General features: G+C 35.1%; 1 protein-coding gene across 12 annotated transcripts in view; it reads left to right on the top strand.

Moving 5' to 3' along the window:
- CCDC18 (coiled-coil domain containing 18) overlaps positions 1-24,444 on the top strand; it is a 99,268-nt gene that overhangs the window by 54,276 nt on the left and 20,548 nt on the right. For 10 of the 12 annotated variants that reach the window (XM_065908534.1, XM_065908481.1, XM_065908561.1 and 7 more), the window contains 8 exons: positions 5,116-5,283; positions 7,514-7,656; positions 10,419-10,582; positions 10,803-11,016; positions 16,665-16,764; positions 20,104-20,220; positions 20,898-21,041; positions 22,787-22,990. In XM_065908534.1, the coding sequence (XP_065764606.1) occupies positions 5,116-5,283; positions 7,514-7,656; positions 10,419-10,582; positions 10,803-11,016; positions 16,665-16,764; positions 20,104-20,220; positions 20,898-21,041; positions 22,787-22,990 (1,254 nt within the window). The remainder of the gene's footprint in view (positions 1-5,115; positions 5,284-7,513; positions 7,657-10,418; positions 10,583-10,802; positions 11,017-16,664; positions 16,765-20,103; positions 20,221-20,897; positions 21,042-22,786; positions 22,991-24,444) is intronic. The other 2 variants (XM_065908543.1, XM_065908551.1) reach the window with 2 other exon arrangements.

The raw sequence follows: 24,444 nt of genomic DNA, 5'->3' as shown, positions 1-24,444 counted from the left end.
TATTATTTGATTCATAGTCCATCCATTCTGATAGTAACAGGTGATGTTATAAAGATATTTTACCAAATCAGTGGATATTCCCCAGTCACATACTAGCTGAATAATTAAATGGCCCCAGAGCATATTGATAGAAAGCCAGCTGAAAAAACTACATTTTGATGATCCAGAACACAAAGCTAATAAATACTCCTCTGAGTTTTTACCTCAGGCAAATATTCTTTTACAGATTTTGAAATACATTTATGATTAAAATAGTAGTGACTTTGAGGTCCCAAATTATTTTGAAAATATTTTAATTTTGTATTAAATGCTTTAAAAAGTGATAAAGTATGTGTTCATATGGAATTACATTGTCAACGTGATAGAAGAAAATAAACATTAAATAGATGAGAATAAGCCTAAACTATTTCTTCATAAAGCATTTATTCAGTAAAATAAATCCTTTTATTAATAAATACCTTTATTCAAATTGATGAACTTAAGTTTTGTGAAGTTGGCATTGTGTCAGTAACTTTCCTGGGTTATATTTTATTTTTTAGTAGTAATTTGCTTTCAAACTAAAGTGGAAGTTAAAGGGTAGTAGAGTGATAAAGATATAGGTTCATTTTTGTGAATTAATATTTGTGTTTCAAATAAATATTTTTGGTACTTAAGTATTTTTAATTGAAATTATTTTGCTAGTGGCTAGGTTACTGAAATAAAACTTTTTTTTTCCCATTTATTTTTATTAGTTGGAGGCTAATTACTTTACAGTATTGTAGTGGTTTTTGCCATACATTGACATGAATCAGCCATGGATTTACATGTGTTCCCCATCCTGAACCCCCCTCCCACCTCCCTCCCCATGAAATAAAATTTTTATTTGTTCTTATGTGGTATAAGTTTCTTAGTGTTTTGGTTAGGCCTTATCTTTTTTCTAATATTTTATCTTCCTTTATTAACTGGTCCATTTTTTTCTTTGCATAAGAAAGTAAGTATAACAAGGTGTTACAGTAAAGCAAAGAATAGTGTTTACTCTCCGACATAAATCACAGCAAGATCTTCTATGACCCACCTCCCAGAATATTGGAAATAAAAGCAAAAATAAACAAATGGGACCTAATGAAAATTAAAAGCTTTTGCACAACAAAGTAAACTATAAGTAAGGTGAAAAGACAGCCCTCAGATTGGGAGAAAATAATAACAAATGAGGAAACAGACAAAGGATTAATCTCAAAAATATACAAGCAACTCCTGAAGCTCAATTCCAGAAAAATAAACGACCCAATCAAAAAATGGGCCAAAGAACTAAACAGACATTTCTCCAAAGAAGACATACAGATGGCTAACAAACACATGAAAAGATGCTCAACATCACTCATCATCAGAGAAATGCAAATCAAAACCACAATGAGGTACCATTACACGCCAGTCAGGATGGCTGCTATCCAAAAGTCTACAAGCAATAAATGCTGGAGAGGGTGTGGAGAAAAGGGAACCCTCTTACACTGTTGGTGGGAATGCAAACTAGTACAGCCACTATGGAAAACAGTGTGGAGATTTCTTAAAAAACTGGAAATAGAACTGCCATATGACCCAGCAATACCACTTCTGGGCATACACACTGAGGAATCCAGATCTGAAAGAGACACGTGCACCCCAATGTTCATCGCAGCACTGTTTATAATAGCCAGGACATGGACGCAACCCAGATGCCCATCAGCAGATGAATGGATGAGGAAGCTGTGGTACATATACACCATGGAATATTATTCAGCCGTTAAAAAGAATTCATTTGAATCAGTTCTAATGAGATGGATGAAACTGGAGCCCATTATACAGAGTGAAGTAAGCCAGAAAGATAAAGAACATTACAGTATACTAACACATATATACGGAATTTAGATAGATGGTAGCGATAACCCTATATGCAAAACAGAAAAAGAGACACAGAAGTACAGAACAGACTTTTGAACTCTGGGGGAGAATGTGAGGGTGGGATGTTTTGAAAGAACAGCATGTATATTATCTATGGTGAAACAGACCACCAGCCCAGGTGGGATGCATGAGTCAAGTGCTCGGGCCTGGTGCACTGGGAGGACCCTGAGGAGTCGGGTGGAGAGGGAGGTGGGAGGGCGGATCGGGATGGGGAATACGTGTAACTATATGGCTGATTCATATCAATGTATGACAAAACCCACTGAAATGTTGTGAAGTGATTGGCCTCCAACTAATAAAATAATATTTAAAAAAAAAAAAAAAAAGAATAGTGTTTAAACTTTTCTTGCAGGCAAGTCAGTTCTATATAAAATAAACTACAGCAGAGGTGTGATCTGTAGTTTTGTCAGGAACTAACAGGAAAAACAAAACAGATGTTAATGATACATATTTACACTAATTATTTTCATACAGACAAAATTAAGGTAGTTTATCATTAAAAAGAATTATCATAATAATAATAGAAATTGCACAGTTGCCTGTTAGATCTAAAGTTCTCCAATTTTAGTAAAGAGTCATCATATAGTGAAGTAGTTTGAAATTTAAGAACTTCTTGTTATAAACAAAGAATATTTGACTCAAGCCTTTCATGTTGCTGTTGACTGTTTGACTGCCAGATAATTAGAAAAAAGAACCAAATCAGAATTCATCTCCACTGTTTCTTAGGAGTTTAAAACTGCTTTCTTCTGGATTGGTATTTATTAGAAAGATTGTTTGCCAAAAAGGAATGGCTTTATTTTCCTTCATTTAAAAAATTACTACATAGGCAACAATAAGAAATCTGTTAAAGAAGATTTACCTACAGTTCACGCTAATACTAATACTTTTCACTTTTCTATTTGCTTGAGTGTTTTTCATGTTAATGAAATGGGGTTCTTTTTTTTCCACCTTATTTTATAAAATTTTATATTTGCTGTTGTCCTTTAAATTAGGATTTTAAATGTTTGCATCTTTCAAAATCTGATTTATATGTCATTTAGTTAAACTTTCCCCTTACTTTAGGGACCAGGTGACAAATATTATAAAATACATATTAAGTTATGCTGTATTATTTATACAATTTTAAAATGGCTTCTTTTGGCACTTTGTAGGATTTAGATTATTGGACAAAGGGCCTTTTTTTCCCTCCCTTCTTAATAGATTCTTCCAGATAACTCTAAAGGTATCATATGTTAATGATACTTTTTTGCTTTAAAGCAGTTTTGGGGACCAGCATATTAAAGTCCTAAATATTTGGAATGAATGAATACAGTTTCTTAGATGGGTATTCCTTTTTGAGTTTTTTGGAGCAAGAATATTCAGGAGTGCTTTGCTGGAGTATTATTTTACAGACAGTGGCAATGATAGCAACAATAATATACTAAATAGCACCTAACATTTATGCAATGTTTTCATGGCTATAGCTTATTATCAGTAAGGATAAAAGATAACATCAGATGCAGTATGAAGAAATCTATGGCTTCCTATGTTCTCTTCCTCGTTCTGAGAGAAGTCACATAGAATACACTTCTTTCTATAGAAGTGAAATGCAGTAACATGTATGCAGTATGTCTGCCCAAGGAAGCCTGCTTATGGCTCTTTTTATTAGGGAGCTGGTCACATAAGAACAGCCATAGGTATCAAAATTCCAAGTTCCCAGAAAGAAAGCATGATTTGGTGTCGTAGCCAGGGAAAACAATCTTATCACTTAGGGAATATTTCAAAAGCCATATTCTCAGACATCAGCCAAGAATCAACCCTATTAATAGGTTGATGAAGAAGCAATTGCAGTTTCAAACTGTGAATTTTAAATCATTGTAACTAGGCTCAAACACATCCTTAATAATCAAATAATCAAAATAGAAACCATAACAATCAACACATTTTTGTCAACAAGAAATAAGTTTGTTTATTCCTGTAGCATAAAAATCTGCTTCAGGATTCTGAAAACTCTTAAGAAAGCATTTCCTGCCTCTTGCTGGCTATGGAAGTATTTTCCCTGCAAAAAGTTGTTAAGATGCTTGAAATGGTAGTCGGTTGATGAGAGATTAGGTGAATATGACAGCTGAGGCAAAAGTTCACATCCCAGTTCATTGGGCATTGTCTTGCAAAAGAATTGGGCCCATTCTGTTGACCAATGCCCGGTGCAGCTGTTGCAGTTTTTGGTGCATCTCATTGATTTGCTGAGCATACTTCTCGATGTAATAGTTTTGCCACGATTCATAAAGCTGTATTGAATCAAAGGGCAGCAGACCACCAAACAGTGATCATGACCTTTTTTGATGCACGCTGGGCTTTGGGATATGTTTTGTCTTTTTCTTGGTCCAGTCACTGAGCTGGTCGTTGCCATTTGTGGTATAAAGTCCACTTTTCTCGAACCATTCATTCGAGAAATGGTTCATTGTTGTTGTGCAGAATAAAAGAAGATGACACTGCAAAACGCCAATTTTTTTTTATTTTTGGTCAGCTCATGAGGCATCAATATAGAGATTTTTCACCCTTCCAGTTTGCTTCAAATGCCGAATGACTGTAGAATGGTCGATGAGTTCTTGGGCAGCTTCACGTGTAGTTGTAGGAAGTTTAGCTTCAATGATCCTTTCAATTGGTCTTTGTCAACTTCTGATGGCTGGCCACTGCATTCCTCATCTTCAAAGCTCTCGTCTCCTTTGCAAAACTTCTTGAAACATCACTGCACTGTACGTTCATTAGCAAAATGCATTTTAATGTTGTGAGTTGTCTCTGCTGCTTAATGACGCATTTTGAACTCAAATAAGAAAATCACTCAAATTTGCGTTTTTGTTTAACATCATTTCTAGTCTAAAATAAATATAAAATACATAGCAACTAATAAGTCATTAGCAAAAGTCATAAACCAAGAAATATGCATTAAAATGGTGTATAACATAACCACATTTATTTAAGAATGTATTCCAGTATCAAACAGCACAGTTCAACAATGCAAAACTGATTACTTTTGCACCAACCCAATAACATATCTTCCTCAGAAAAATGAGCCCTGCCCTTCCACATAATAAATTATAGCAATGAATACAATTGTCCCATGTAACAAATGAGGATAATTATCTAATGAGGTAGACACCATTGACATTTTATTGCTTTTTATTTGAAATTATAATGAGAAATTTATATATTTGCTAGATATATTGTTTACAGAAAGAGCTGAAGATTAAAAATCACAGTCTTCAAGAAACTGCTGAGCAAAATGTTATTCTGCAGCATACTCTTCAACAACAGCAGCAAATGTTACAACAAGAGACAATTAGAAATGGAGAGCTAGAAGACATTCAAACGAAACTTGAAAAACAGGTATATTTTATTGGTCAAAATGGAGTTATGATATAGAAAGTTTTTATTTTTATTTTTTTTAGAAAGTTTTTAAATTGATAATAGATTTACTTTGCTAGTTATATAAATTGCTATTTAAACTTCACAGATACCATATTGAGTTACTACTCCAAAGAAAGAGTCCTGGGACATTTTGTAGTAGAATCTAATCTTCTTTCATTCATTCCCAAGTTCATATGAATTATTCTGACAGATATTTTACATTTTTTATTTGTTTTTCTCTTGTCAAACTTAACAGAAGAGTATAAATTAAAAAAAATGATAGTTCTCTGTAATCTCACTACACCTCACCCTTTTGTCCTTTGTATGACTTTTTAATCTATATATTCTAAATTTACCCTCAGCCTCTCCAGTAGCACTAAGGAATTTCCTCTCTGTATATTCAAAGAGATCGGGCAGGTATTCTATATTTTCTTCTTTAGAGACGTCTGTCCTGTGGCTTTCCATCCTTTTTGCTCAAGTCTAGACCTACTGTTTGCTATGCCTGATGCACAGCTTCATCCTGGAGCATTTCTTCATCTCATCTGTGTTTGATTTCTACTTTATAAATTCCTTGTTGTTGACTCTAGTATTTAAAAGATTGATTTGTAATTCTTGTTCTTTCTGAAAATGATTTTATTTCTGTAATTGTATAGCTTTCTTCTGTTTTTTCTTTTTTAAGTCTGTCAGTTCGTTTGTATTTTTGGTTTGATGATTTTATTTCTATGTGCTATTTAGGAGATTTTTTTTGTTTTTTCTGATTTCTTTGAAGGGTCTAAAGAAGTTTATGTCTAAAAATTCCTTCAGAACTTGGGATAAATTTTCTAGTATATATTTTTTTATACTTTTTATTCATGTTCCACTATGTACAGGTTTTGTATTGGATATATTCAATTTTTTACTTATCTTTAGATTTTTTCTGCAAATCATTGTGCCATTTAATCAAGCACAGAGTGGGTAGAATTTTCCATGGTTCCCTTCCCTTTTTACCTGGTTACTACTTTAATTTTATACTTGAAACTTGAGTTGGGAGTTGTGGTTATTAATGACTTATAGTCTGTACTGAGTTCTTCAGTGAGAGGTTTTAAAGAGCAGGGAGGATATTAAAGTCATTAGTGAAGTGAAGTTGCTTAGTCATGTCCGACTGTTAGCAACCCCATGGACTGCAGCCTACCAGGCTCCTCTGTCATTAGTGAGATACTAATTTTTGAGATCACAGTCATGTAAATGTTCATTGAAAACAAAATGGCTGAGGTTAACTATGGAGAGAATATAGAATGAGGGGTGAGATGATTGACTTCAGCAGAGCTCTGAAGGATGCAGTCATGGAAGCCAAAGTATTTCATGAAATGAGAGATAATTGGTGTCATGGGCTATTGCAATCAGTGTCAAGTATTGTCAAGTAAATTGAAGGTTGAGTAATGTCCATTGGATGTAGCTGCATGGAAGCCTTTGACATAGTGTAGTTTCTTTAGAGTGGCCAGATTTCTATGGGTTGAGGAATGAATGAGAAGAAAGAAAAATACTACAAAAAGCATAGAAAAAAATCTGAGAAGTTGAACTACAGAGAGAAGAAAAGAAGTGGTAGTTGGAGGTGGTATGGAGGAAAGGTTTTTATGATGGGAAGGTCTTTGACATGTGTACATGCTAATATAAAGAAACCAGAAGAAAGATATTGAGATACAGCAGAGAGTAGAGATGGTTAATAGTTTGAAGTTCCTGAGAAAGTGGACAGGAATTGAATCCAGAACACCTGTGAAGTAGTTTGACTTATATAGGGGGAAGAATACTTCCTTCAGTGTAGTGAAACAGAAGGAAGAATGAATAGGAACAAATGCAAGTAAGGAATCCTTCACTATATGAACCAATTTGTGAAGAAGGAGAGGAAGGAACATAGTTTGACAAGAGAATAAAGAACATTTCACATGAGGATAATGAAAAGAGGAACATTTATCATTATTTTGTCCAGTTATTTTAAGTCCTATTTTAGTGTTATGATGTGGTCACTTGTATAAATATGCATAATATATAAATGAAATATCTTTCTTATTAAAAATTAAGTTTTGCCCTCATATTTCCAAAACACAATTTTTTGGTCTTTACTTTGAAATTGAATGATAATCTAGGATACAAATTTATATAAATATTTTTCTTCTGAGGAATACTGGGCTGTGTTTGATTTTAAAATATTTACTAAAAATTGCTTTCCAAGGTATCAAAACTGGAACAAGAGCTTCAGAAACAAAGGGAAAGTTCAGCTGAAAAGTTGAGGAAAATGGAGGAGAAATGTGAAGCAGCTACATATGAAGCAGATTTGAAAAGGCAAAAAATTATTGAGCTTACTGGTACTACCAGGTAAAATGAACATGTTAGTTTTTGTCTGCCTTTTTTACCATCAGTCATATTTGAGTTTCAAAATAAGATAATGTTCAGTGAAGTATTTACTTGAGAAATTAATTTCTCCACGATCTGTATTCCTATAGCATTCCTATACCTCCCTTTTATCCTTCATTATGCTTTTTTTTAATTATAGCTTATTATCCTTTACCCTCCTACTATATTGTAAGTTCCTTAAGGCCAAGATAATTTGTGGTTTATTTTAAGAGTCCTCCCACAACAATTAGCATGGTTCCTTGTACCTCATATCCTAATCCTAATGGGGACGCTAGAGAAAAACCTGAAGGTTAAAACAGAACCACAGGGCTTTATCTGAAGCCTTTGAGGTGAAATGCATCTGAGTTCAGTTTTTCAGATTTCAGAGGGAAAGCAAGGTATCAACATACATATTATGTGTGTTAAGTCGCTTCAGTGTGTCCAGCTGTTTGTGACCCCATGAACTGTAGGCCACCAGGCTCCTCTGTCTGTGTGATTCTCCAGGCAAGAAGACTGGATTGGGTTGCTATTTCCTTCTGCAGGGGATCTTCCTGATCAGAGATTGAACCTATGTCTCTTATATCTCCCGCATTGGCAGGCAGGTTCTTTACCTCTAACTCAGCAACTGTTGTATTAAATTGAATTGTGAATAATGTTAAAAGTGGCAGGGAAAGATGATAGAACATTTTCATGGATTCTAATTGTTTATAGGGAGGGAATAACTTAATAAAAGAAAGTTGACTCCTATTGATTGAACATTAAAATCACCTGAGGAGCTTTAAAAGTACTGATGCTTAGGTCCCACCTCTAAAGATCCTGATTTAATATGGCTGCACTGGGCTAAGACATGAAAAAAAAAAAGAAGGGAATTAAGAGCTGAAAGCTATACCTAGCTTCCTCAGACTGCTTCTGTTTTGTCGACAAGAGTTGACATAGTATTTTACTCTTAATTATCCCACCATTCTACCAACAGGAGTAAGAGTTAACTTATACATTTGAACCACAACATCCTCAGACTCCCTCTCCCCCTCTGACAAGAATAAAGATAAGACCTTTGTGCTTTGAGTAGCAACTTGCTTCCCCAGATGTCCTCAACTCTGTCAAGGGGGTCAAGAAGATATCCTGAGTTTAAGACCACAGTTCTTCAAACTTTTCTTCCATCAATAGTTATCTATCCACTAATGCAGCCTCACCACCATTGTGTACCTTAATTCCACAGAGAGTATTCAGCCTTTTAACTTTACTTTTACTTGTTTCAGACACCACAAGAAGCAATAGATTGGCATTAGAATTACCCTCATTTCTCTCATACTAAGTCCCCAAAACCTCATGAGTTTTCTTTCCTTTTCTCACCCTATCTGAACTTCAGACAGATTTTCACTTCATTCTCTGGAATTCACAATCCATCCTGAGAGACATCCCTTATATCCTCTATCTCTTCTTTTCTCTTGCTGTAACAGAAGTGTGACTCTCCACTGAGGGCATTGCCTCTTCCCCTGCAGCCCTCTAAAGTAAAAACTTGCCCCCATAGTTCTTGTACCAAAGAATTGAGATATGGAATAGTATAACATAACCATGAACCTCATGTTATCAGATCATATTCTTCACTGTTGCTGACACCAGTAGATCACCTGACTTACTAAAGCTGAATCCAACACTAGTTCTGTCTTTATTCTTGGGGATTTCAATATACATCTATCTAGCTGATCCTCATCCACTCACTCACATGGTTTACAGTAGATTTTATCATTTCCGATACCTCTGTTATTTCAACGTAATCTGAATACTGTTCATCTACATGTGTGTTATTTACCCCATTCCCTTTAATACCCCAAATTCAACAATTCTTTGATGTAACTAGGACCTCTGATCCTTCAAATCTACCACTTTCTCATTCCCTAATGTCCTTTCTCCTCTCTTTACCTAGCTTAAATTCTGCTCATTAAAATCACTGATTGGCATATGGCTATTCCCTTACCTCTCTCTTACTTTGTGGTACTCAGAACTAAAAATCCAACTCAGAATAATTCATGCTTGCATCTTTACAGAGGCTGGAGAAAAATATAACTACAGTGACCAGTCTTACTTTAAATCCATAATTTCAAAACCTTAAGCATTTTCTTAATGCTGTCTGGAAGTCACAATATTACTCATTCTTGTAAGGGGGACTATCTTACACCTTTGCATTTTCTTTCATAACTCCAACAGCCTCTCCCCAATCCTTCCTCTCACTTACGATCTTGCTTTTGTTTCACTAAGAAAATTGAAATAATTGCTGCTTTGTTTTCTTACACCCATCCTTTGATTTCTAGACAAAAACTTTTCATAATTATAGCTGAAAGGCGCATTCAATTCCTCTAAGTTCTAATTACTAGTAGGAAACTTATGAACTAAATGAATAAATTTCACAAGAAAGATATATTCTAATTCCAAGATCTTCTCTTCAGGAAGCAAGATTTTTCTGTATTCCAACTATTGGCTTCTTTCATTTCTGAAACTATAATTTATAAAACTGTCTTTCTCTCCCAGAGCTATTAGTGTTAAAATACATGTTATAGAGCTCCTTGGATCTGTTTTAAAATTAAAATATCTCTAGATAGAAAACTAATTCATTGAGTACCCTCTGTGTGCCAGGCAATGTACTAAGTAAACACATCATTTAGTTGTGTTTAGTGGTGTGTAATTGGTGCAGAATTACAGTCTATTAATTATTTATTTTATTTTGTTTATTTATTTCTAATTAGGCAAGTAAAACTCGAGATGGATCAATACAGAGAAGAGCTATCTAAAATGGAAAAAGAAATAATGCACCTAAAACGAGATGGAGAAAATAAAGCAATGCATCTCTCTCAGTTAGACATGATTTTAGAACAGACAAAGACAGAACTAGATAAGAAAACAAGTGCTGGTAAGCGACAGGGTGGCTCAGCCCTGCTGCCTACAACTGTATATTTAAAGAAATGGAATAAAGTGAGACTCTGAGATGAGGGAAAAGGATAATCCTTGGTATCCTGTCTCTTACTCTGATAGATGAATAAAGTTAGGTACTCTTAGTTATAATTATTTACAAAGTTCTGAGTAACAAGTAACTTATATATAATTCTAAAATTATTCTCTGCTTTTAACAGTGAAGGATTTAGAAAAGTTACAGCACCACACTGAAACTGAGCTAACAGAAGCCTTGCAGAAACGGGAGGCGCTAGAGACTGAACTGCAAAATGCTCATGGAGAATTAAAGAGTACTCTAAGACAACTCCAGGAATTGAGAGATGTTCTGCAGAAGGCTCAATTATCATTAGAGGAAAAATATACTACAATAAAGGATCTCACTGCTGAACTTAGGTGAGTTAAATTCTAAGAAAGGATATCACAGTAACAGGTATTTCTCTTTATTACCTTTAGTCCTTGGGTCATATTATAGACTTTATTGTTGAATTCTGGATGTCCAAATTTCTCAACTGCGTTTAGCTCACTGTGGTTCATTCTAGACATTATATCCAGTGCTCCATCTCACTAATTCAGCTATTGCTGTTAGCTAATATTTGCATCCTTGGTCTTTGGACCATTTTACTTTGGCCCTCTTCTGTATCCCATGGTGGTAAAAAATGACTGGGCCAGCATACAGCAATGGTTAATAGCAAAGTAATATTAACATGTGCCATGGCTATGCCGAGTATTTCATATGTGATCTCATTTCTTTACAACAAGCAAATATAAGTTCCACATTATCACCTTTTTACACGTGAGAAAACTGAGAAAATTAAGTAAAATGCCAAGTCAGATAGTGAAACCCAAGTCTAAGTCTAAAATCATGGTTCTTAGATTATCAGCAATAGCATAAAGTACTGTTCAGGACACATCTATGGTGAGTATGGGTGGAGAGCCAGACTAGAGCCCAATTGTGGCAAATAAATTCTGAAAAGGAAAACAAATCAGGGTGTGAAATGTGTAATGAAAGAACAGGATAGAGAGCAGCAAGGTGACCCAGAAACTTAGATGTTGTATCCTTTGACTCAGTGCAGCACCCTTTCCCTTTTCTACTCACAAACTCATTCTTCGTAAGTTTCATGTAGCTTTAGATACCAGTACAATGCGCCAGAGACTTCTAAACACATATCTCTAGTAATGACCTCATCTCCAAACTCCAGACTCCTATCTCATGACTTACTTGCTATCTCTGCTTAAGTATTTTAAAGAGGCATCTTACACTTGACTAAAACAATTCATTTTTTAAATTCATAACCCTGTACTTCCTCCAACTCATTATTATGCATTGGCTAAAGTCAGAAATCTATATATAAGATTACATTTATCTCTTTCCCTCCCCTTTTTCATCCAGTCTATTAGCAAGTTGCCTACAGAGTCACTTCAGTTGTGTCTGACTCTTTGCAACCCCATGGACTGTAGCCCACCAGGCTTCTCTATCCATGGAATTTCCCAGGCAAGAATACTGGAGTGAGTTGCCAGACCCTCCTCCGAGGGATCTTCCCTACCCAGGGATCAAACCCACGTCTCTAATGTCTCCTGCATTGGCAGTCAGGTTCTTTACCACTAGTGCCCCTTAGGAAGCCCAATTAGCAAGTTTATGTCAACTTTTATTTCCAAAACATATTCTGAAATCTGTTGATTTCTTGGCCTTTTTTCTGCTACTTAGCCCAAGCCATCATCATCTCCCACCTGGTCTGTTGCTGAGGCTTCCTAACTGGCCTGCCAGCTTAAATTCTTGACCTTCCTCACAATTCATTCTCCACAGAGTGGATTTAAGTTTATGATTTAAAGTGTAAGTCAGATCATACTGCTTTCCTACTTGAACTTTCTGATGACTTCCCAAAAGATCCAGAATAATACCCAAACTCCTTCAGAAATATAAATCAAAACCACAATGAGATACCACTTCAGACCCACTAAGGTGGCTATAATAAAAACAAAACAAAACAAAAAACCCAAATAGAAAATAACAGATGAGAAATTTTTATTTTTTTAATTTTTTATTATTTTTTTTCAAGATAAACGTATATTGTTCTTCTGTTCCCAATTATAGTCTGTTTCATTAACTTGCAAGGGAATGACACAGATCCATCGATAATCAGTGTGGTAAGACAGAGCTAATTTTACTGCTAATGCTTGTAATTCAGTTCCTATGTGCATTACAGCTTCTTCCAAAGCATCTACTTCCATCTCTAGTTTTCTATCTATGATTTTTTGAATAGATAAAGTCAGTGACACATTTCTTGAGATGTTATTAACAAATTGAGCTGTATGCACTTTTTCGGTAAGAGCTACTGCTGCCACTGTAATGGAGGCAATCGTGGCTATCAAGGCAGAGATTGCCAAGATAAGTAAACCTGCAAAACACTTAGCTCTCATAAGATCTTGTAATTGTTGAAATCACAGCTAAACCATAATTGTCATACCAATGAATAGTAACATTAACAGGAACCATAAGATATGGGGGTGTTGCAAAACCACAAACAAGCAAACATTAAATCAGGAGCTGAGGCAAGAGGATAGCATACATTGTTTACAAGTAACTATGGTTGGACCTCCAGTATAATCAGCAAATATCTGTGCATCATTAGAATTATTAGTGAAAAGGAAAACACAGGGAGAGTGCAAGCAGCTAATGGAGAGAAGATACTAGCATATTTATGTCTAATTAATGTGATCTCGGAGGTGGCGGCAAGCGCTTTCCGTATTTCAGGCTGCCAATGTGTCTGGTTGTTTAAAGGAAAAGATAACATGGCAGGGACAAACTGATTGTGATGCCATCTGTTGGCAGCCAGTGGCCAAGGGACAGTCTTTTTCAACCAATTAGTGTATTTTGTAGTATAGTTATTAGATTCTTTAGGGTGATACCCTGGGTTTGAGTTGCTCTCATCTTGTATAGAATAATTACTGTTTCCTGGTATTTTGTAGCTGATTTGAGAATCATAAGTACATGATTTCCATATAGGATAGCCTAATTTTTCATCAATGGCTTTCCATATCATCTGACGGGGCAGTATCATTACATTTGGGATATTTCTTTGGAGCTTGGACAAAAGTTGAATAGTATGGATCAAGAATTCCAGGCAATCGAGCTTGAAGCACCCAAACTAGTCGTTTTGAATTTTGTTTGGTAACTTTTAGTGGCAACTCAGTCATAAAAATATGAAGTGTACCATCCACCCAAAGGATGGGGTCGAGGTGTGTGGATCTGCATGGGGCTATTGGTTCAAGTAACGACCTGGAATGGAGGGGGGTTAGGGAAGTAGGCCCAATATACTCCAGGTGTGGCTGAGGAGGTATTTACCTGACAAGCAAGCAGAGCAAGGATAGCTATGAAAACCTTTTCAGGAGTAGGAGCATGTCCTGTCGACGCAGCTGTATCTTGAGCTGGGTGACAGACGTTCATGATTTGTCCCCAGGTTGGGAGAGCAGCCTGTCGAGTGGCTTGTGTTGTGCGTTTTCTACAGGATACGGGGATGGATCATGCCAGGTCTCTCAAGGATAGCCCTGAATCTGCTTAGTGGTAGGTTCATGTGGATATTCATCTGGAGTCTCTGGTGTTGTCTGTGCTTGATTTCTTTAGAGTTTCCATGCTGGAGGAGGGGGAGGCCCCCTTTTTCCTTTTTGGCTGAGAAAGCAGAGGCATTGGGTCCTCAGGGAACTGAGACATGCTGGATCAGTCTGTCAGAAATCTAAATGGTTGACTCTGCATCCGGTCAGGGCACTCTGGCCAGTTGTCTGCATCAGGAGGAGACCAGGGACAAAAAGGGTCCCAGTTGCAGCTGCTGCCTCTGGTCCATTGGCAGGTAAGCTGACCCCGGGATCCAGCCCCGGTGGAGTCCAGGTGTTTCCTTCAGATGAGCAGCATCGGCGAAGAAAAGAAAGCGAGTCGAGTCTTGGTTGAGTGCAGAATGAAGACTCCAGATGAGAAATTTTTAAAGCTCCAGCCTCTGTGGAAAACAGTTTGGCAGTTTAACTCATCAGTGAGTTAAACATAGTATTAACCTTGTAACTCAGTAATTCCACTGTTAGGTTTAAGTACCCAAAAGAATTGAAAAGAGGTGTTCAAACAAAAATTGTGCTCAAATGTTTGTAGCACCTCTATTCCCAATAGCCACCAAGTGGAAACGGCCCAGATGGATACTGATAGCTGTGAATGGATAAACCAGTGTGGTATATCCATACAAATCAGCCTTGAAAAGGAATAGAGTACTGACACATGCTGCAGCACGGATAAACCTTACAAATATGCTAAATGAAAGAAACCACATACATGTTGCATAATTCCATTTATATGAAATATCCAAAATTGGCAAATCCACAGAGATAGAAACCAGGTTAATTTTGTGGGGCTGGGGGAAGGGAGAATGGAAGAAAACTGCCAATGGGTGTGGGGTTACTATCCAGAGGGATGAAAAAGTATTGGAAATAGTGATGATGGTTACACAACATTGTGAATATATATTCAGTGTAACTGCACAGTATGCTTTAAAGCAGTTAAAATGGTTAAAATCTTACGTGTATTTTGCCACAGTTGGAAAAAAAAATCCAAGCTCCTTTTCCTAGAATACAAAGCCCTGCATAACAAAGTTTCTGCCTCTTTCTCTGGCCTCATTCTGTATTGTTCTCCTTGCTGCTGACCTTTTTATTCTACTTAAAGCTTACGAAGTTTTTTCCCACCTTAGGACTTTTGCCATAGCTGTTTCTTTGGCCTGAAATAGCCTGAAATAATTGTTGTGTGGCCAGTTTCTTCATACCCTTCACATTACCTCATAGAGCCCTTCCCTCACCACCTATTCTAAAATAGTCTTCCAGCCACTGTCTCATCATTGTATTTAATGCTCTGACATAGCACTTTATATTTTTCTTATTGAATTATTGTTTATGGTCCATCTCCTCTGGAGCTAGTAGAATGTAAACTCCATGTAATGAAGGACAAATATCCTATTGACTATTAAATCCATAGTCATAGAACCTTGACATTTAGGAAACATCCAGTAAATATTTACTAAATAAATAAGGGAATGGATGGATGAGAGAAGTAAGAACAAAATCTTAAAATTCTAGCTAGTAGCTGAATTTTAGAAGCACAGCTATTCTTACAGACAGCAATTAGAGTTATCATTAGAATTCATTTTATATTACTTTTAGAATATTAGTTTAGTCTTGTATTAACTCTTCAGGCTTTTAGGGGAACAGTAAACAGCTCATTAAAGAAGTTCAGAACCTGCTTTTTAAATCCAGTACCTTTATTATATTGTTTCATATTTAAGACTAGAAAATCATATGATAATTCAAGATCAAAAACATTTTCATCCTTTGTCATATCAGAACTTAGAATTCAAAATTAAAATTCTCTAATATCAAGCTTCAAAGTGGTATAAATCTTGAAGTTATGTCATTTTAAGTTTCTTTATAATATAAAATTATTCTTAAGTTAGTGTTTTTGGAGGGCTAGAATTTTTTTAAAAACATTTAAAATATTTCTGTAGTAGATTTCACTACTTCACTAAATATAAGGTGTCATTTTGAGTAAAATTCCTGTGAGAAATGCAGTGGTCGTTTACTAAACCGTGGATATCAGTGACAAAAGCCATGAGATAAATGCCTCATTCAGTTATCATGAACTCATAGCTGTTACATATAAAAGACTTTCAAATGGTCCTTTGATCTATAGATTAAAATACAGACATATTTTAAAAATTCTTTTACTGATTCAATCCTATTTCTTGGGAGTGCTTTTAGCATTTAGCTTAAATTGTCTGCAGAAGTAGAATTTAAGTTAACTTGTGCCTTTTTAGAACACGATATTAAAGTAGTTGTATTGATATCAGTCGTTTTCTTTATGCATTATTCCTTTAATTTGAGGTCTCTCAATCTGAAATAATTGAATGTATCCTGTCACTTAACTTACAGGAAGGGTAACCCAATTGTTTTGATTTTTTAAAACTATAATAGTCCTACTTACTTGCTTAGGTCTTTTTCACTTTGATAAATTGCAGGGAATGCAAGATGGAGATTGAAGACAAAAAGCAAGAACTTCTTGAAATGGATCAGGCACTTAAGGAAAGAAATTGGGAGCTAAAGCAAAGAGCAGCTCAAGTTGGTTTTCTTAACTATATTTTAATGAAATTTTCTGTTAAAAATACAATCACTTGAGGTTTCAGAGGTCCCCTCATTTTGGTAAAGTAGTTTTTATAGCTATTTCTTTTTTCTGTGCACATAGTATTTTTTAAATTAGAAATATGTCATCTCTCTCTCTCTCTTGGTTTTTTTTTTTTTGCTATTTTTACAGCAGGTGGATTTTGGGGAGTGAAGGTTAGCTTAGTGTCTGAACCTTTTGATCTCTTATAATACTGTATATCAGAAGAAAATGTGATTAAAGGAGTTACTTGCTCAACTAGTATTTATTGGAGGAATGGAAATATCCAGAAGGCATTTTTAGCATCTTTTCTAATATAATTTTATTTATTTATTTTTGGCTGCACTGGTTCTTTGTTGCTTTGCGTGGGTTTTCTCTTGTTGTGGTGAACGGAGGCTACTCTCTAGTTGTGGTGCCCAGGTTTTCTCATTGCAGTAGCCTCCCTTGTTGCGGAGCACAGGCTGTAAGGTGTGTAGGCTTGAGTAGTTGTAGCTCTGGCTCAGTAATTGTGGCACATGGGCTTAGTTCTCCTGTAGCATGTGGAATCGGATTAAACCTGTGTCGCCTGCATTGGTGGACTGATTCTTAACCACTGGCCTACCAGGGAAGCTCTGCAGCATCTTTTTAAAAAGACTTCTTTTTTAGAGCAGATTTAGGTTCACAGCAAATTTGAACAATAGGTACAGAGATTTCCCACATACCCACCCTGCCCCAAAGAAGGCACAACCTTCCCCCATTATCAACATTTCCTTCCAGGATGGTATATTTGTTAAAGCTGATGAACCTACATTGACATTTCATAATCACCCAAAATCCATAGTTTATATTATCATTCACTCTTGTGTTATTCATTCTATGAGTTTGGACAGACATCCATCATTATGGTATCATTCAGAATATCTTCAGTGCCTTAAAAATCTTTTGTACCCCACTTACTCATCCCTGTCTCTCTTCCCCCAACCATGGTAACCAGTGATCTTTTTGCTGTCTCTAGTTTTGCCTTTTCCAAAATATTATACAGTTGTTGTTGATCATGTTCAGTCATTAAGTAGTGTCCAACTCCTTGTGACTCAATGGACTGCAGCACGCCAGGCTTCCCTGTCCTTCACTATCTCCCAGAAGTTGTTCAAACTCATGTCCATTGAGTCAGTGATGCCACCCAGCCATCTTATCCTCATTCACTCGCTTCTCCTCCTGCCCTCCATCTTTCTCAGCATCAGGGTCTTTTCCAGTGAGTGGACTCTTCTCATCAGGTGGCCAAAGTATTGGCACTTCAGCATCAGTCCTTCCAATAAATAGTCAGGGTTGATTGCCTTTAGAATTGACTGGTTTGATCTCCTTGCTGTCCCGGGGACTCTCAAGAGTCTTATTCCAGCATCACAATTTGAAAGCATCAGTTCTTCAGCACTCAGCCTTCTTGATTGTCCAACACCCTCCATACACAACTACTGGAAATACCATAACTTTGACTATACAGACCTTTGTCAGCAAAGTGATGTCTCTCCTTTTTAACATGCTGTCTAGGTTTGTCATAGCTTTTCCTCCAAGGAGCAAACATCTTTTAATTTTGTGGCTGCAGTCACCATCCACAGTGATTTTGGAGCCCAAGAAAATAAAATCTGTCACTGTTTCCACTTTTTCCCCATCTTTTTGCCCTGAAGTGATGGGACCAGATACCATGATCTTAGTTTTTTTATTGTTGAGTTTTAAGCCAGCTTTTCCACTCTTCTCTTTCACTTTCATCAAGAGTCTCTTTAGTTCCTTTTGGTTTTTCTGCATAAGGGTGGTCTCATCTGCATATCTGAGGTTATTGATATTTCTCCCAGCAATCTTTGATTCCAGCTTGTGCTTCATCCAGCCCAGCATTTCTCATGATGTACTATGCATATAAGTTAAATAAACAGGATGACAGTATACACCTTGATGTACTCCTTTTCCAATTTGGAACCAATCCATTGTTCCATGTCCAGTTCTAACTATTGCTTTTTGACCTGCATACAGGTTTCTCAGGAAATAGGTAAAGTGGTCTGTATTCCCATCTCTTGAAGAATTTTCCACAGTTTGTCATATCCACACAGTCAAATGCTTTAGTGTAGTCATTGAAGCAGAAGTAGATTTTTTTTGGAATTTCCTTGCTTTCTCTATGATCCAGTGGATGTTGGGAACTTGATCTCTGGTTCCTCTGTGATTTTTTTTTTCTTAATGTGATTAGTTATATTAATTAATTTTCAAATGTGGAGTATAGTTCTTTTTATACATTTTTGAGTATGATTCACTATATTTTGTTGAGAATTTTTACATCTATGTTCATGAAGGATACTGGTCTATGGTTTTCTTTATTTATAATGTCTCTGGTGTTGGTATTAGGGTGTTGGTATTAGGGTAATGCTAGCCTTAGAGAATGAGTTAGTACTTCCTCTGTTTCTGTCTTCTGAGCGAGAGTGTAAAGAAGTGGCAGTTTCTTCCTTAAATGTTTGATAAAATTCACCAATGAACCCATCTGAACCTGGAGCTTTCTGTTTTGGAAAGTTATTAATCATTGATTCAGTTTCTTTAGTGGATATAGGCTTATTCAGTTTATCCATTTCTTGTATGAGTTTTGGCAGATTGTGCCTTTTGAGTAGCTGGCCAGTTACATCTAATTTTATTTAAATTCATGGACTGAGAGCTGTTTATAACATTTCTGTATTATCCTATTAATGTCCTTGATGTTTGTAGTAATATCTCCTTTTTCATTTCTCGTATTAGCAGTTTATATCTTCTCTTTTTTTATTAGTCTGGCTAGAGGCTTATTGCTATTAATCTTTTTGAAGAGCCAGTTTTTGGCTTTGTTGATTTTCTCTATTGATTCCCTAATTTTAATTGCTACTCTGGTTTTTAGCATTTTTTTCTCTGCTTAGTTTGGATTTGATTTGTTCTTCCTTTTCTAGTTTGTAAGATGGAAGCTCAGCAGATTAATTTTAGATCTTTCTTCTTTTTTCATATATGCATTCAATGCATAGATATTCCTAAGCAATGCTTTTGCTGCATCCCATGGTTTTCATGTTGCATTGTAGTATTTAGCATAAAATGAAATTTGAATAATTTTGTCACTTGTTTGAATATATGATTATATATTGGGTTCAAGATCCAGTATTATTAAGCAATGATTATTTTTCTCATTCTTTTTAATAATTTATTTGAGGTGCATTTTTCTTCAGTTATACCCACTGTAAATAATTCTAAATAACATTCCAAGCATACAGTTTTTCACATTAGAATAAGATTGAACAGTAGCTTAATGTTGCTTTTGTGTTTAGGTTACACATTTGGATATGACTATTCGTGGGCACAGGGGAGAAATGGAACAGAAAATAATTAAATTAGAGGGTACTGTGGAGAAATCAGAATTAGAACTTAAAGAAAGCAGCAGACAGGTAAATTATTAAAAATTATGTCTTAAATTATTTAAAAAATGACTCATTAACTATAAACATATGCTATTCACATAAAATGGCTTCTGACTAGAATAGATACCATAAAAGTACTGCATTGAACTGTGCCACACAACTTGTGGGATTTTAGGTCCCCAGTCTAGGATTGAACCTGATCCCTTGGCAATGAGAGTGTGGAGTCCTAACAAGTGGGCTGCCAGGGAATTCCCAATGATGCATAATTTTCATTATCTTATACTTGCTACATTATATTCATTTTCTTCTCTTAAATTTTTTCCCAACTTTATTGAGGTATAATTGATAGTAAAAAGTGGCATATATTTTAGGTGTACAATGTGATGTTTAAATGGACATATACATTATGAAATAATTATCAGAATTAAACTAATTAGCATATCTGCCACCTCATATAGTTACTTTTTTTTTTTATGAAAGCACCAAGTGCGCAACATAGTATATTTTAGGTATACACATAAGCATCTTATTAGGCACAAAATTCTGATATTTACGTCAAAGTTATGTTTGTCTCAAGAAAAACACATTTAAAAATTTTTCTATTTTAGATATACAAGTTTAAAGCTTGACTTACATGGATTGCAGTTATGATGGAAGAATTATTTTTCTTTATTTACATTAACATTGCTCTGTTTAAAATTCAGATAGAAAGTTTGAATGAAAAATTGCAAAATGCCAAAGAACAACTTCGAGAAAAAGAGTTTATAACACTACAAAATGAACAAGAGATAAGTCAACTGAGAAAAGAAACTGAACGGGCCCAACAAAAGATGAAAGAAATGGAAAGTGTAAGCAGATTATTTTCCTCCTAAGGAAGGTTGATACAGATCTTTGTTTTAAACTGATTGGTTTTATATGTGATTGGTGTTTAATATGCACAGAAAGTGTGCCATAAGTATTCTTAGGCTAATTATTTGTGCCAGATATCTATTAATTTCCTTATCTTCTTAATTACTTTATTATTGGTGAGTTATCATGTTATTTGTCTTTACATTCTCTATAGGCATTGGCATGATATCTCTTACATAGTAAACCCATGATATATGCTCACTTGGTCAATAAATAAATATTTTAATTGAGAACCTACTATGTGATAGAACTGAAGATCAGATATTAATAGGATGCACTACTTTGTCCTTGAAGAACTCTATTCAGAGAATGAATTAACAGATAACGGTATATTACTGATGTCAAGTACTTCAAGTTGCCAGATGAAGTTTGATAACTTCATATCAGTTTGCATGTGTGTTGACTTCTGAACTCATTCTACCCACTTGCCTTTTTAAAATGAATTTGCTTCTAAGAGCTCTTGTAGATGTAACTTTTTCTTGTTTTTAAATACTATGCTCAGTTTTAAAACTTACTATATAGCTCCTTCTGGCATTTGATTAACTGATTTTCTGTCTCATCCAGTCATATTTAAACTCCACAAGGGTAACTACTTTATCTCCTGTTTTCTCCTTTATCCTCAATACCTATAATAGTACATATTCCATAGTAAGCATGAATAAATATTAGTCGAATTATATATATATATATAAATTAAGCAGGGTCTCTGATAGCAAGTTTGGGTTCTAGGCCAAAAAAGAAAAAGATTGTTGACTCAGTTGTTTCATGTTCTCAAACAAGGGCTGGCTAAAAGTATTTACATGAGATTTATACTGATACACAACCCAGTGGGACCTTGGGCCCCCATTCTAGACATCAGGGTCCTTGTAATTTGTACTGGTTTCTTTCTTTCTTATTAGTCCTAAAGTTAAGTGTCATTACCTACCATCTTTTTTTTTTTTTTTTTTCTATTAGTTGGAGGCTAATTACTTCACAACATTTCAGTCGGTTTTGTCATACATTGATATGAATCAGCCATAGAGTTACACGTATTCCCCATCCCGATCCCCCCTCCCACCTCCCTCTCCACCCGATTCCTCTGGGTCTTCCCAGTGCACCAGGCACCTACCATCTTATCTATGTCATCAAGCTAATTTAAAACTAATTTACTTTTTAATGATTTTTTTTTCCTCCAGAAATAGTACTTTACTAGGGATTTAACTGAGAAATGTGAAATATTTCAGAGAGAGTAGCAGCAGTCCCAGTAACAAATTTCACTTTTGCAGAGAATAAGGTCGTCCTTAACCCAGCTATGTGGATTAATTGTGGGCTTTATTTATACCAGTATTTTCTCCATCTTTGACATGGATAATCAAATATTAACTTCTTTCTTCTCTTTATATTATTATGTATTCTGTCATGTTACTTCATACTGTTAAAGGATTATGCAGCTTGCATGTTGAAGGCATGCAAAAATATACCTTTGAGTCCTTGATTTATTACAGTACTTTTGTCATTTTCTTACTATTAAAAAATTTTTTTTTCTGAATATCAGTTTCGCAGTGGTTTATATTCATTGTATGTTAAAATATATAGATGTTTAGTTGGAACGGAGTAAGTCACTTATTAAAAGAGAAATCAGAGTAAGAAATAGATTATCTGGGTCATTTTATTTTGAAACATACAAATGTCTTGTGCACTTCAGGTTATGAAAGAGCAGGAACAGTACATTGCAACTCAGTACAAGGAGGCCATAGATTTGGAGCAAGAATTGAGACTAACTCGGGAGCAGATGCAGAACTCTCATACAGAATTGGTGGAGGCTCGTCATCAACAAGTCCAAGCACAGAGAGAAATAGAAAGGCTCTCAAGTGAACTTGAGGAAATAAAGCAACTCTCTAAAGAGAAAGTAATTCCTATTCTAATTTTACCTTATTGAAAATCTTAAAGTTTTTAACATTTGCTTGTTTTGACAGTAGAATATCGTTTTTATAAAAGTTGTGTTCCACAGCAGTGTGAACGTACTTAAAAATAGTTAAGGTGATAAATTTTGTGTTATGTATATATTACTCAAAAAAAAAAAACTGTGTTATATTTAGCCTAGCATTGTAGTATAATTAGGAAGTCTCTCAGAACTGAATTTTAGTCAAACTGGTTAGTTTTCAATAACATAAGTTATAAAGCACTTTCAGACTTTCAAGTGAATTGGAGCTACCACTGGGACAGAAAAAGAAATCTAATGCATCTTTTTTAAGTAAAAAAATTTGCATTTGTAGCCATTTATAGATGAAAACTATCTAGATTTATAGCTGTTAGGAACCTGCAGTCTAGAACCTTGGGGAGGAAAAGTGCTTTTACATAGCAAGACTACTAATATAAATTGTACTTCCCTAGTATTACATAGAAATTTAACAACTTGCCTTAAAAATATTTAGATTAATATGCTTGGCTTAATTACTTAGACTATTAGAAAAATGTATTTATTGATATTCTACAAAAGTTCTTGTGATTTTTCTGCTTTTTACTATGGTTCTAATTCAGTATGGGTTTTGAGTGAAAGTGTTTTTACATTTAGTTTTGGTTAACCTGATGGCATTTTTATTCACATTTCTGGATGGTTAAACTAATAAAAAATATATAAGGAATTTTTATTAGACTATGTCAGGCACTTGGGAGTCTACTAAGAGAAGGGAAACTATCTACTTTTATCTCATTTCTGTCCTTATCAGTGATATATAAATGTAGTATAATTGATTTTATCTGATAAACCAAGCTCAGTTAATCAAATAACTAATTGAAAGTGGAGAATTATTAAGAATGACAGCTTAAATATTATATTTTAACCCCAAACTCTAAGTTTACAGTCATTTGTTAACCTTTTAATATGGGACCAAATCTTAGCTCTTTCTATATGGGTAGGGTCACTTGATTACATTCCACCTAGTTTTTCTTGCATAAACCACACTCATATGCCATCATCTATAGTTTCCATTTGGTTTTTTAAAATAGAGTTAAGAGACATTCATAAATCAGTCAGAGGACAGCATCTCTTATATTTTGTATGAGATTTCCCACAATATTTTACAACTAATTAGGTAGCAAACGTTTGTGTCTCACTTGTCGAATTGTCTCAAAGCATATAACTTAGTTTTCATATAAAAATATTCCTTTTGCATGCGCATTTCATCTGTATTCATAATGTATAATAAAATTACATAATTGTAGTCACAAACACAGCTGTCATAGATACGTTTGATACATGCACAACTGACTGTAGATAAGCAAACAGCACATATGGTGAGCAAAAAGACCTAGGCATGCCTAAAGAGGAGACTACTATCTGCTAAAGTTCAGTGTCCTGTG

This window comes from Muntiacus reevesi, chromosome 1 (assembly GCF_963930625.1).
Source record: "Muntiacus reevesi chromosome 1, mMunRee1.1, whole genome shotgun sequence".
NCBI lineage: Eukaryota > Metazoa > Chordata > Mammalia > Artiodactyla > Cervidae > Muntiacus > Muntiacus reevesi.
Note: the sequence above shows the minus strand (reverse complement) of the source record. Positions and strands in the feature narration are given on the sequence as shown.